Here is a 14550-nt window from a genome sequence, read left to right on the forward strand (position 1 = left end):
TCTTCCCCACATTCAATACAGCATTAAGTATTTGCTTTTTTTTTTTTTTTTTTAGGGCCACATCTGCAGCATATGGAACTTCCCAGGTTAGGGGTTGACTTGGATCTGCAGCTGCCACCCTATACCACAGCCACAGCAAGGCCAGATCTGAACCGCACCTGCAACCTATGCTGAAGCTTGCAGCAATGCCAGATCCTTAACCCACTGAGTGAGGCCATGGTTTGAACCCACATCCTCATGGATACTAGTCAGGTTTGTAAACTGCTGAGACACAACGGGAACTCCCAAGCATTAAGATCTACTCATCCTACGTTTTTAGTGGTCTTTGCACCCCCACTGCCATGTAGAAAACTGTAAAACTGGTCACATTCCCTTGTAACTGCTCCACCCAGAGGTGGAACCTATTTCCCCAACCCTTGAATCTGGGTTAGTTTTGTGACTCCCTTTGGCCAGTGGAATACTGCAGAAGTGAGGTTTGAGGCAATCCAAGCCTAGGACTTGAGAGATCTTGAGGTTTTTTCCTACCGTGCTCTTGGAACCATGTGACTGCTGGAGAAGACCCATTAATCCTCTCAATGACACTTAGGAGGCGGGTAGGACTATCCCCCCCAGGTTAAAGGTCAGGAACATGGAGACAGAGGGGGTAAGTAACCTGGCTGGGGTCACAGAGATCTCTTTGCTTGTCTGGGCCAATCACTGCCCAGAATTCTAACCCAGGTATTCTGACTCCAGAACCTGCACTCTAACTATCACATACTTGGGCAGAGATGAATGTTCTGCTCAACCAGGAAGAGTATGAGCCTGTTACTTTAGTGCTGCAATTACTTTATCAGAGCTGCAATTTCTTGTTCAAAACCATGTGTTTTTCAAGTGTAGCAAGAACAGGACCATGCCCTCTTGTTCGTGCATCACCCCTAGGCCTGAAATGGTACTGGACATATAGCAGATGTTACATGAGAGAATTGTTTCCCTTTTAGAATTCCTGCATAAAAGGTCCTGATCTTTAAATTCATAAGCTGCCTCTGAGCTTCCACATCCATTTTATTTTTTACTAGAGTATAGTTGACTTACAGTGTTGTGTCAGTTTCTGCTGCACAGCAAAGTGACTCAGTCACACACACACACACACACACACACACACACACATTATATATACATTTTTTTTCACACATGATGTTCCATCATGTTCTATCCCAGTAGGACCTCATTGCTTATCCATTCTAAATGTAATAGTTTGCATCTACCAACTCCAAACTCCCAGTCCATCCACCATGTCGACTTTTAATAAAAATGTTCATGTACTACACACACACTCACACACACACAAAGGAGCCCATAGCTCCCTGCCTATTGGTACTCATTATCATGCCAACACAGCGAAAGAAACACAGTGTATTGACCTGCAGGATTTTTTTTGGCCATGCCCATGGCACACGCAAATTCGTGGGCCCAGGATCGAACCTGAGCCACAGCAGTGACAATATCGAATCCTTAACCACTAGGCCACCAGAGAACACCTGACCTGCAGTTTTGAGAAGGTACAGTAACATTTTAAAGTAAGAGGATGGTATTTACTGAGTTTTCCTCTTTCTTCTGGTTGCAAAGGAAGTTCATCACCATCATGTTTAGTTATTGCAGATTTTCTCAGCCAGCAGATTATGAGCTCTCTCTGATTTCTGATTATTTTCTTTGTTTTATCAATAGCTGTTTTTGGTCTTTTTATTTTCGTGCTTTTATTATTAGAAGCCTAAATATTTTGGGGAGTAGACAGGATGTGAAAAGATCTGCAAAGCCAGAAGTGATATATTTTTGGTTTTTGTTTGTTCAACACATAGAACGCACAGAAATTCAAATGGAATATTTTTATTGCTTAAGTGATGCCATGCCTTTCAAAGAAAAAGTCGGTTTATTTCCTCCAAGCCACTATGGAAGATTAACATTATGTAATGTACACAGATACAGAATCATTTTAAGGAAATGATTTCTCCTTTTGTTCTTATGTGCAGTCTATGCATAAGGGGTTGATCCCGATTCCCGACCAATAAAGGTAAATCTGCTTAGCCCGTGGGCTCCACATCATCCTGCTTGGGTTGGGCTGGAGAGCAGCTGCGGGGCTGAGCGCTCACCCCCAAAAGCATATGTTCACAACTGCTCCCCGCCCCCCACCCCAGGAGTATGCCTCTGATGGTGGCATTCAGAGTGTTCACATGTGCCAAGTGAGATCCAGCCTTTAACACATGAAGAAGTAACCAAATCATCGGGGTTTCATACTTCACTGGCACTGTGCAGGTTACAGACCTTTCTCAAAGGGTAAAAGCTTATGCTGCTTTCTTTAGTTCAGCAATAAATATTTATAGGATTACCAGCCCATTGTAAATGGGATAACCAAATGCATTCGAATGCAAAACTGCTGGCTGCTTATCTAGCTGTTTGACAGAACGCAATTACACAACCAATTCTCTTTTTTGTGCCCTTCTGTTACTGCTCCCTGGATCACTCATGATGGACCCTCAGTGGGTGCTTTTTTTTCAACTTTTCCAAGCATTCACTGCAACCAAGGTTAGACACAATCCACTATTATATGCTATCCCATAGTACTGGGATATACATTATTGCATTTATGTCCTGATATGAAACTATTTTTTTCCCACTACTGTAGAAAATCTTACTTAAAATCATGTACAGCTAACTAATTATGCCTTTGTCTCCAGGAAGAGGCAGCATCTTTGATGATCTATGCATAATAATATTATATGAAATGCCTACCATATGTAACACTTTTCTGGGAGGAGTTCCATACATCCTGTGAATCTTGGGCTAATTTATCTCCATGGGCGTGCTGGGTACTTGTGACATTATTATCCACTAAACTTTACCGAATGCATATTATGGGCCAATCACAGTGCTTGGTTCCTGACATGTATAATCTCTAAGCTTTGCAATAACCCATCAAAAGAAAGACAGTTACTACCTGTACTTTATGGATGAAGACGTGGGATGACCTAAAGTTTACCCAGGATATGGTAGAGCTAGAATAATCCAAGTATATTTCTCACTACTACCAACAAAAAACTGATAGGATGAGAGTTGAATTAAGTCATTCCATAGGATCCAGTAGCAAAGATTATGTATCTTTACATAAGTATTCAACACGCATCTTTCTATATGAGTCTGGGTAGTGAGGCAGAACTTGGCCAATCTGTGATCATATTTGATTCTACCCACCCTGGAAAGCAGGTGGCAATGCCTTAGGAATACTGGGTTGGCACAGGGTTTTACTACAAAGTCCTGAACATCTCCAAGCTGCTTTTCCCTCCTCCAATACATAAAAAAGAGGGTATTTAAAAATATATCTTAGGTGGGATGAAAACAATTCAGTACTACAGTGTTAAGTGCAGTTATTCTTAGTCATTTATTCACCCCACAAATATTTATTTATAATAGAAAGTTTTCCTTATGATTTTCCTATATCTCCTGTAGGAAGCTCTGCAAAACCATCTCCATTCCTCGTATATACATTTGGAGGGAATAAGTTTTCTCTAGTGAGGTCAGCTCTTTTTTCGCTTTTTTGAGGGAGGTAGTGGTGGGGATGAGAGAGCTAGCCTTCCTGCAGGAAGCATGAATTGTCTGCTCTCTGTTGCTTAATTCAGTCCTTCTCCAATTAGGGAAAGACTAAATGTCTAGCTGTAAGGGTGCCTAATTTTGGAGGCAGGGATTAGAAAGCCCACTTAGCTGCCTTTTTAAAGCCATGCTTTTCAATTGGATTTATGAGGAATAAAGCTCATATTCAGACCTCCATCTGTCTGTTTCCTGTATTATTTTCCTGCTTAATTTTAAATGAAAAAGGGAGTGATGTCTTATTTCAAAAATGCTCTACAAAGATGCTAATATTTCTATTCATTGCATTATTAATTTTAGCAAGATAAAACAATGGGAAAAGCTTTCATTTCTGGATGTTAACTACCTTTACATTCACCTGGAGTAAATCCCCCTTGATCAGAGTATGTGATATTTAAAAAACAAACAAACAAACAAAAAAACTCAGCCATGTTGGGATATAATTCACATAGGATACAATTCATCGTTTAAAGGGTACAATTCAGTGATTGTTAGTATGTTCATAAAACCGTGCAAATATTACCCCAATCCAGTTGTAGAACATTCACATCGTTCCAAAAAGAAAATCCACACTCCTTAACACTTACTCCCATTCCTGCCTCCCCCTCCTCCAGTCTTAGGCAACCACTAATCTACTTTCTGTCTATAGACCTGCCTATGGTGGACATTTCACATCAATAGAAGCAGATAGCATGTGGTCTTTTGTGATTGGCTTATTTAACTTAGCATAGTGTTTTTGTGGCTCATCCATGTGGTAGTGTGCATCCCTACGTCATTTCTTTTTTAATACTGAATCATGTCTCATTGGATGGAAATTCATCAGCTGATGGATATTAGAGTTGTTTCTACTTCCTGGTTATTCTAAATAGAGCTGCTACGAGCATTTATGTCTAAGTTCTTCTGTAGATGCACGTATCCTTTTTCTTGGATTTATACCTAGGAGGGAAATTGTTGGTTTATATGGAAACTCTTATTTTTTGCAATCATGTGAGGGACTATCCACTGTTTTCCAAAGTAGCTGCACCATTTTACATTTCAGCCATTTATGGAGGTTTCAATTTCTTCACATCTCCACCAATGTCTGTTATTGTCTGTCTGTTTTTATTATGTCCATATTAGTAGGTGTGAATAGCTCATTGTATTTTTCACTTGAAAATAATACTTTTAATATATTAGTGAATTCATCATGCCAATATCTGATTAAGGCTTTATGGGTCTATATGTGCATCAGATATTGGTCTGTAATTTTCTTTGTATAGTCTTGGTGTCTTAGTAATAGACTAATTGAGGGAGTTGAAAAGTGGTCCTTCCTGTTCTATTTTCTGAAAGAGCCTGTGAATGATTAGTATTACTTATTTTAAAAATATTTGATGAGTTCACCAGTGGAGCTGTCTGGGCTTGGGCCTTTTCTTGTTGGGTGATTTTTATTTATTTATTTATTTTGTCTTTTTGCCATTTCTTGGGCTGCTCCCACGGCATATGGAGGTTCCCAGGCTAGGGGTCCAATCAGAGCTGTAGCTGCCAGCCTACGCCAGAGCCACAGCAACGCGGGATCTGAGCCACGTCTGCAACCTACACCACAGCTCACGGCAACGCCAGATCCTCAACCCACTGAGCAAGGCCAGGGATCGAACCCGAAACCTCATGGTTCCTAGTCGGATTCGTTAACCACTGCGCCACGACGGGAACTCCCTGGGTGCTTCTTAATTACTAATGTGTTTTATTTATTTCTTCTTGGTTGGCCTATTCAGATTTTATACCTCTTCTTGAATCAGTTTTGATAATTTGTCTATTTTATCCATAAAGTTATTCATAGTTTGCTTTCATAATCCTATAAATTTATAGCTATAAAATTTTCTATAATAACTATTGGCTGTGCTCCGTAAGTTAGATCCATGTTAGTTAGATCCATGTCAGATCCATGTCATGTTAGATCCATGTCAGTTAGATCCAGTTGGTTGCTAGTGCTGTGCTGGTGTTTATTTAAAAAAATTTTTTTTTCTTTTCTTTCTTATTTTTTTTAGGGCTGCACCTACTGCACACGGAAGTTCCAAGGCAAGGGGTCGAATCAGAGCTGTAGATTCTGCCTTCATCACAGCCACAGCAATGCTGGATCTGAGATGCATCTTCAATCTACACCACAGCTCATGGCAACACTGGGTCCTTAACCCACTGAGCAAGGCCAGGGATCAAACCCACATCCTCCTCATGGAAACTAGTCAGGCTTCATTGCTGCTGAGCCATGATGGGAACTCCCCTGCTGGTCTTTTAGATCCTTGCTGATTATCTAACAACAACTATACTGAATATTTAATACCCAACTACATTTAAAAAATTTCTATTTCTATTTTCAATTCTTTGTTTTTAGATATGTCTTTTGGTATGTATATATTGCCTTGATGTACTGAGTCCTTTATCATTATGAAATCCCTTCATTGTGTCTAACTTTATTTCTTTTCTTAAAGTCTATTTTTCTGAAATTAATTAAGACTCTACCACTCTTACTATTGCTATTTGGATGGAATCTCTTTTCCTGTTGTATTACTTTCAACTAATTTGTGTCTTTTATATATACAGGAGTTGAAACAGCACTGAAATATGTTAGCATCTATTGATAGTTTGGATGAGACTTATCACCACAAAATTGATCACTTCTTCAATTACTGCAGTTTTGATAATCAGGGCATATTACTGTGTCTACAAAATCTGGATGCTCTAAGTAGTGCCTGGTATGAATTTTTGAACTTGTTTTATTCGATTTCTTCATTAAAATTTTTATTTGTAATAAAAAGCTTTCCCTAGAAAGAAAATTTTCTATTTGATCATTGGACTAAAATGTGTATTCTTGGGGTTAGTGATGAAATCTAGGTTGAAACAATAAGAAATGAAAAAGGTGTGTTTTTGTTTTCAAGAGTGTCAATATCCTGACGTGAAAGGAATTCCCATTAAAAAGGCCAATTTATCATGGATACCCACAACTCTGCCACGGAAATACACTGAATATGTTAAAATTGCAGACAATAATGGTGTTTTCAACCATGACTTTTTATCTTTAAAGATCTTAATTCTATTTCACTGTAAAAACAGACATCACGAATTGGAAACTTGAAAATTTCATGATACGTTTAAAAAACAATCTGTGGAATTCTCCCTAAATTTTTTGATTTTTAAAATAAAAAGGATGTTAAATTTCTTGGTACTTCTTTAAAGACACTAAAGACAAAGAAGCCATCGCAGCTATTGTTCCAAACAGTCTGGGTGGGAGCAGGTTTTGTGGGAACAGACTGTTTTCTGCTGAAAGTGGATTCAGAACTGTACTCCCTTTTGACAACTGCCTTCTTCTCAGCACAAAGCCAAAGCCCACTTCCATGACAGAACTCAGGGAAGGAAGTTCTGCTTCTTTCCAGACCATAAGTGGATGGATTGATGGATGGATGGATGAATGGATGGATGGACAGATGGATGGATGACTGCAACTTTTGCTTCTTCCCAGATTAACATCTCACAGGGCAGAGGCCTTCCTAGTTTTCAAGTGGAAGTCTAAGCCTCACTGTAGCTTCACAAGGAGATGGACCCAGGTTTTGCATTAGGCATAAAAGAATCATGGCTAATCCACCTGCAACTGCTGCTAATGCAAATACAGGATTCTGTTAGCAAAGCACTAGTCAAAAAGGTCTATGATGTCCTATGAGATATGACTGTGATATGAACCAGAAGTGCTGGGTGTGAAGGAGTGAAAACTCTATGATACTCAGGAGGCAGAACTAGTGCCAAGAGATAGAAGTTCCAGTGTGATGGAGTTTGTATCTATAGACAAAAAAAATCAATTTTTTATGCTTAGAGCAGTCCAATCATGGATGGGGCTGTCTGGATGGGGAATGAGCTACATGTTCAGAGACTGCATCTCCACTCCTCAGAGATGTCACAGACTGGCACCAGCCTGTAGAAATACAGTGTGAACTGCAAGTGTGATTTTAAATTGTCTAGTAGCCAAGAGCCAGCCAGAGTCAGGCTGGTTTGGGTCTGACTTGACCCAGACCACATCTGCCTGTCTCCCTCTGTCTCTGTATGTGTCCCTCTCTTTTACAGCTGTTTTTGTCTCAAGTAGCCCCTCTCCACATGGTGGCTGCCTGTATCTGCAAATGCAGATCCTTCTAATTCAACAGTCTTGTGGGAAAGAAGTGATATTTCCTAAAAGTTGAGAACTGAGTCCTGGGCTCAGCCTCCCTCATGTGACTACGCCTGAACCCCTCCTGGGTCAGGAGAGGAACATGCTGAGGATAATTCCTGGGTCTCATGTCCAATCCTGGAGCTGGTGGATGGTGGGGTCAGGCCTGCTCTACCAGAACCCCCCTTCTCCATGCACAAGGAAAGGGTTGGGGTGTCACTCTCTAATGACAAAGCAGTTGAGGTGCTCTGATCAAAGGTTGGGGGCGTGGAGGCTGGCAAGGAAAGACAATGGATGTTTACTCTTTTTTCCTCTGTCCAGTACACATGGGACACAGAAATCTCACAATGTGAAGCTTTTGACATACATGGAATTGTGAAATAGATGAGCAAATTTTGCATATTGACTCTTTCGAACTCTAATGTCTTTCCAAAGCATATACTAAATGATACACTTATATCTATATTGCCTTTTGTTTTCTGTATGAATGCAGTATCCTCAATAAGCACAGTGGTTCTGAGAAGACATCAGATGGCCCCTCCCCAAACAATGACCATAGGGAATTGGATGAAATAATTATTTTATGTCCCAATGTATTCATAGGTAAATTAGAAATAAGAAAGTCTACTTTGTATTAGTCCTGAAAAGGTTACACAAGATAATACTTCAAAGGAGAAAGCCAGGCACATAGTATATACCCAATAAATGACAGCTATGATTTCTTTTATTATGATCATTGGCTTTAAAATCCTCTATGGCCTAGCCTTACAACACAGTCTTCTATTTATTTGGATTAGTTTAACTGATTAATTAAAAGCTGCTGTGTATCCTGAAGATTTTAATTGTTCATGTTCCACTGCCTGCATGACTTCCTGGTTATCTTTGCTACTAAGTAATAATTATGCATTGCAAATATTTGCTTGAATTTTATATAAACCAATTTTAAATGAAAGGGCTATGAACACTAATCAATTTAAATAAAGAGCACCACTTCCTCATAGCTTTCTTGCTATCAATTTTACTTTCAGTCAAATGTGAATGGCTGATACTGCACTAATTGCTTTAAACCATTATGAAATGATAATCAATTGTGAACCATTAGAATGGCAGGATTTTCCACTCTCAGAAGGCAAACCCTTTCCTTCTAGATGTTTTGACTAGGTAATATTCCAGAAATATTTCTTGAATTACTAAAACTATTTTTAAAGACCTGTGTTTGAGTCCCATTATTTCTTACATCGAGAAGAGATAAAAGCTACCAGTGGACCATGATTCCCAGACTCTGTCATCTTGGGAACTAGCAGCATCACTTACCCTACTGCTCAAATCCTTCTACAAGAACTATTGTCTAGGCATTTCTATCTCTATTGCTACCATCCAAGTCGAAGCCACCCTCTTGTCTCGTGCAGTCTGTTGGAAGAGGCTACAAATTAGTTTCTTTTCTGCCACTCATTCTCCTCTGGTCCATTCTTCAAGCCGCTCAAGATCGTGCTACTCTCCTGGCTGAAATCCAATAACATCTTCCCAGGGTCTTTTAATCTAACTCAAATTCTCTGCCAGGTCTTCTTCTTCTTCTTCTTCTTTTTTTTTTTTTTTTGTCTTTTTTGCCTTTTCTAGGGCCGCTCCTGTGGCATATGGAGGTTCCCAGGCTAGGGGTTGAATCGGAGCTGTAGCCACTGGCCTACGCCACAGTCACAGCAACGTGGGATCCAAGCCGCGTCTGCAACCTACACCACAGCTCATGGCAATGCCAGATCCTTAACCCACTGAGCAAGGCCAGGGATCGAATCCATAACTTCATGGTTCCTAGTCAGATTTATTAACCACTGCATGCCATGACGGGAACTCCTACCATGTCTTCTTTAACTTCTACCAACTTCTCTGATTTCATCTTTCATCACTCTCTCCCACACTGTCTAAATTCCAGCCACATGACTCTTTGTTTCCTCTGGAATATTCTTAGACCCATACTTCAAGTGACTTCTTTGTGTCTTCACTCAAATGCCACTTCCTAGGGCAGTGCTTCTCTGGCTATTCTGATAAGTATTGACTAAACCAATCTGATCATTTATAGTCATTAAGTCCTTTTGGGGGTGTAGATATTTAGAGGAAGTCAAGGGCCAGAGTTTTTCTCTCATAAACTTGTTACCAGAGAGCAAGAAAGTCTCAGTACAAACTCTGTCAAGTACATACCAACATTTATTAGCAAATAGCACAAAACCTGTCACAAAGCCTATTCTGAAAGCTCAATGAAGTCTTTCTAGGGATCTGAAAAGCTGCTTCTGACAATATTCCAGTAGCAAGATGCAGCCATACTCTGTGTTGGAGTCAGGCAGCGGATCCCTCAAGCATCAGAACAAAGGGCTGCTGTGAATCCCAACCCCAGAGCCCTGTCCCCCAGCATATCAGGCCAGCAGACTCTCTAGATTCACACGTTCTGTGCATGCAAACAGCAGGAGTCCCTGACGAATATTTCTAGCCAATCCACGGGACTTGACAACCATTCACGTCACCAATAAAACATTTCTGGTATCAAATATGCTAAATAAACCCTTGCTGGTGTTGACTAGAGAAAAGAGGCTAAGGATTTTGACAAACTGCCCCTGACATGTGAGCTTCTGTTTGGGGTCAACCCTAAGATCAGGGTGCCTTCTGAAAGTGTGAGCCCACCAGACAGAACCACCTGTAGCCCCTCCCCCCAGCATATGTAGCAAAACAAACACATCCACAGCATGTTGTTTATGTGCTATACTGTTTCAAGGTAAATGACAGAGGGCATAATACACCCTGCCTCATCCCATCACAGCACAGTTTTTTCCCCTGCATATGACTTTTGAGTCTCTATAATCGGCTTGCTCAGTTTTGCTTACCTATATGAATGTCTCACAAAGCAGCAATGATGCAATATACCCCGACAGCCTGTTATGTCCTAGGCATGTTGCTAAGCTCTTTGGCTAAAAAAAAGCAAAAAATATTTTTTCTTTGGTATGCTAGTTCAACCCTACTAGGAGAAATAGGAAAAAAATAAATAGAAAGTAAGCGAGGGTAGAAAACAGCAGATACCAAGTGCCAGAGGCTATCTGACCTGGCCAGTTTCTGGTCACCCCCCCCCCCACACACACACACACAGCAGGTTCAGAGGCTTCACGCTTCCCAGTGGTGTTGGCCAGATTCTCTGCCAGGAACTATTCTTTTACTCCCCTCCTCCAATTAAAATTAAATACGCTCAGTTTTTTTTTTTTTTTTTTTTTTTTTTTTTACTATGTGATATGTTAAATGAAACAAATGTACCCTCCATGATCCTTTATTCATTATTCCTCCGTTTTTGTAATATTATTGCAATGTTACTTGTCAATCCAGCTCAAAAGCTGAGTGTTATCTTTGGCATTTTCCTTTCCACAGCTTTCTGATCTAATTAGTGACCAAGTTCTGATTTGCTCTCTCTTTCCGTTCCTTTAGGGTCATTTCCCTCACTCAATTCTCGCTCAGGCTTCATTCTTTCTCACCTGCCTGCAAGGCTGACCTCCCAGCTTTGTGCCTCCTGAACGCAAGTCTACCACTGCTGCCTGATTCCCCTTCCCTAAGCACGTTTCTGATTACTGTACTCCTTTTTTAAATTTTTTTTTGTCTTTTTGCCATTTCTTGGGCCACTCCCATGGCATATGGAGATTCCCAGGCTAGGGGTCGAATCGGAGCTGTAGCCACTGGCCTACACCACAGCCACAGCAACACGGGATCCGAGCCGCGTCTGCAACCTACACCATAGCTCACGGCAACACCGGATCCTTAACCCACTGAGCAAGGCCAGGGATAGAACCCTCAACCTCATGGTTCCTAGTCAGATTCGTTAACTACTGAGCCATGACGGGAACTCCTACTGTACTCCCTTGATGAAGAGCATTTCATGGGTCTCTACCTTTCCTAAATGAAATATTAAAATTTAAGTTTTGACAGTTAAGACAATTCCTATATTTAGATTTTTAGAACAATCTATTCCCTGAAGGTGCTACAGAATTATGTTTGTAAAGCATTATATTGAGACATTTCCATAAAAATAAACATATATGTGAAAGCTAAAATTTCAGACAATAACTTTTATGCTTTAGTCATAAGTTGTTATTTTTGACTTTTCATCTGATACGTGGCCTGAGATGTGTCTGACTGCTGGGCAAAGAGAATATAATTTTAAAAAATCACCTTGCACCTGTATTGTTTTACAGTCTGTAGAAAAATAAATGGGTATAACCATGTCCTTATTAATAATACTGGAGTGCTAAAATTTGAGGAGCCTTCTTAGAAATCTCCAGAGACCATATCTGAAGTGGAGAATGCCAACAATCTTAATAAAACAAGTGCTATTGTTTGGTCTTGAATGCTGTAAAAATACAAGCTAAGTCCACATTTTCAAAAATTCCTTTTGGGATTCTTGTGAATTCTTTTGGATAATTTTGTCTCTAATTTTCCTTTCTCAGTCACTTATTGCAAAGAGTATTCTTGAATGAGCAAGAGAGGGTATTCTTTATCATAACAGGTAATTAGGTTTTAAAAATATTTATGTACCTAAGGAGTTCCTGTGGTGGCCCAGTGGGTTAAGAACCCGAGACAGTGTCCATGAGGATGTGAGTTCGATTCCTGGCTTTGCTCAGTGGGTTAAGGATCTGGTGTTGCCACAAGCTGAAGTGCAGGCTGCAGATGTGGCTTGGATCCAGTGTGGCTGTGGTGTAGGGCCCAGCTGCCACTCCAATTTGACCCCTAACCAGGGAAGTTCTATATGCCACAGGTGCAGCTATAAAAATATATATAAATACGTATTTTTATATTTATAAATATATATATATATATACACACATATATATTTAAATATGTATACCTAAAAATGTTAAGAGCAAGAATGGAGTCAAGATTCCTCAGGTGTCAAACTAAACTCACTTGTTTTCCCTGTCAACGTAGCTCTGCCCCCAGCTGCCCTGTGGATGTAGCCACCTCTGCCCTCCTTTGCCTCCTTCACACTCCCTCCCAAGTCTCAGCAGTGTTTTGTGATCTATCCTTGGATTTCCATTCTCCCTGATATGTCCTTACTTTCTCTTAAACCAGCATTTCTCAAAATGTTTCCTTTAGAAAATTTTGGGAGTGGAGTTAGTTTTTTAGGTGAAAAAGCATTATTTTTATTTTTTTGCTTTTTAGGGCTGTACTCGCGGCATATGGAGGTTCCCAGGCCAGGGGTAAAATCAGAGGTACAACTGCCAGCCTACAGCACAGCCACAGCAACGCAGGATCCAAGCTGCATCTGCGACCTACAACACAGGTCATGGCAATGCCGGATCCTTAACCCACTGAGGAAGGCCAGGGATTGAACCTGCGTCCTCATGGATACTAGTTGGGTTCGTTTCCGCTGAGCCAAGTCGGGAACTTCAGAAAAAGCATTTTTAACGTTTCATTTTGAAACAATTTCAGACTTATAGAAAAATTGAAAAAAATCAAAGAATTCCCATGTACTCCTCATCCAGATTCTTCAGATATTAGCATCTTTCATAGCCATAGTCCAAGGACAAAAACCGGGGAATTAATCAGTACAATAATTGGTATAATATTATCATCTAATTCAGAGGCTTTATTCAATTCCCAACAACTGCCCCACAATGATCTATTTTTTTTTTTTTTTTTTTGGTCTAGTGTCACAGCTTTCATTTCATTTCATGCTGCTTCATTCTTATTTCATCTGGAAGAATCCCATAGTCTTTGTTTTTCATGATTTTTTTTTTTTTAAACAGCAGGATTTCTCAGAAACTTAAATATGTTCATTTTCACTGTGAATCTCAAAGGAGTGGCTATAACATGACATCAGTCAAACTTATGTCACCATGGGATCTTTCTTGAGGCTCAATTTGCAGGAAAGAATTTCAAAGATGCCCTGGGACCTACGGACCCAGATTATTATAAGACTATCCTCAATTTGCATTCCCACTTGTGTGATCCATCCTACACACACTTATTAGAATAACTCCCCTAGTACCGATTTGTGTGTACATCATTTACTTGCTTATAAACCAAAAATGGCTTTATTTCACTGAGGGGAAAGTCCTCAAACCTTAAATTGGCATTCAAGTCTTCCCCTCCCCAAACTTTCTTTCCAGTTTAAGGCACTACATCTGTGCACCTGCTCTTTGCCAAAATGAACCACTCACTGTTCCCCTGGCTTCTTGTTTATTTTCCCACTTGTGCTGTTCCTTCTGTATGGAACACATATGAGAAGTCATCAAAGGTTCTCTTGGCTGTAGGATCCAGCTGCAGCCATGGGAACTTGAACCTCAGTTTCCTTTGAGCTTGCCTTTGACTAGTTGTAATAGGAATCAAAACCCGTGCCCGGACCTCTTTTTTTTTGGCCAAGGCGGCTCTCTTTCCTGGGACTGTGAACTCCAGGAGCTTCTTTGCCTTCTTGATAGGATCGTCAAGCTACTGCTTGTTTTTGCTCTGCTGAATGCCTCCCTTTTTTGAACATTGTCATGTGCTTTAATATGTTGTTTTCATGTATCCCAAGAAGTAATTGCTTTCATTTTCAGAATTCTTAATTCTCTCCATGGTGGCACAAATGGAAGAGTCTGGAAGCCCATGGTGATGTCCTCAAAATGTTAAAGTCTGGTCCTTAAAAAAAGAAAAAGTTCACTTCCAAGAGTGAAATTTTTTGCAGGGAGGTGGAGGCTAAACATCACAGCTCCCCCAAACACTATTTATTTCCTCTGTGAGCCCAGGTTACACTTAGAATC

The 14550-nt window shown here is 40.2% G+C and overlaps 1 protein-coding gene across 4 annotated transcripts in view; it reads right to left on the reverse strand.

Annotated features, from left to right (window-relative positions):
• Positions 1-14550, reverse strand: part of NKAIN3 (sodium/potassium transporting ATPase interacting 3) — a 571670-nt gene that overhangs the window by 114678 nt on the left and 442442 nt on the right. Inside the window, exon 5 of one of the 4 annotated variants that reach the window (XM_085022310.1) lies at positions 10619-10740. The exons of the other annotated variants lie outside the window; for them this stretch is intronic. Coding sequence (XP_084878436.1) covers positions 10657-10740 — 84 coding nt within the window. The 3' untranslated portion in view covers positions 10619-10656. Of the gene's footprint in view, positions 1-10618; positions 10741-14550 lie in introns of those variants that run through there. 4 annotated transcript variants of the gene reach the window in all.

This window comes from Sus scrofa, chromosome 4 (genome assembly GCF_054392235.1).
Source record: "Sus scrofa isolate SSC_HxYL_T2T_F1_AM1 chromosome 4, Sscrofa_HxYL_maternal_Yorkshire_Landrace_v2.0, whole genome shotgun sequence".
Classification (NCBI taxonomy): domain Eukaryota; kingdom Metazoa; phylum Chordata; class Mammalia; order Artiodactyla; family Suidae; genus Sus; species Sus scrofa.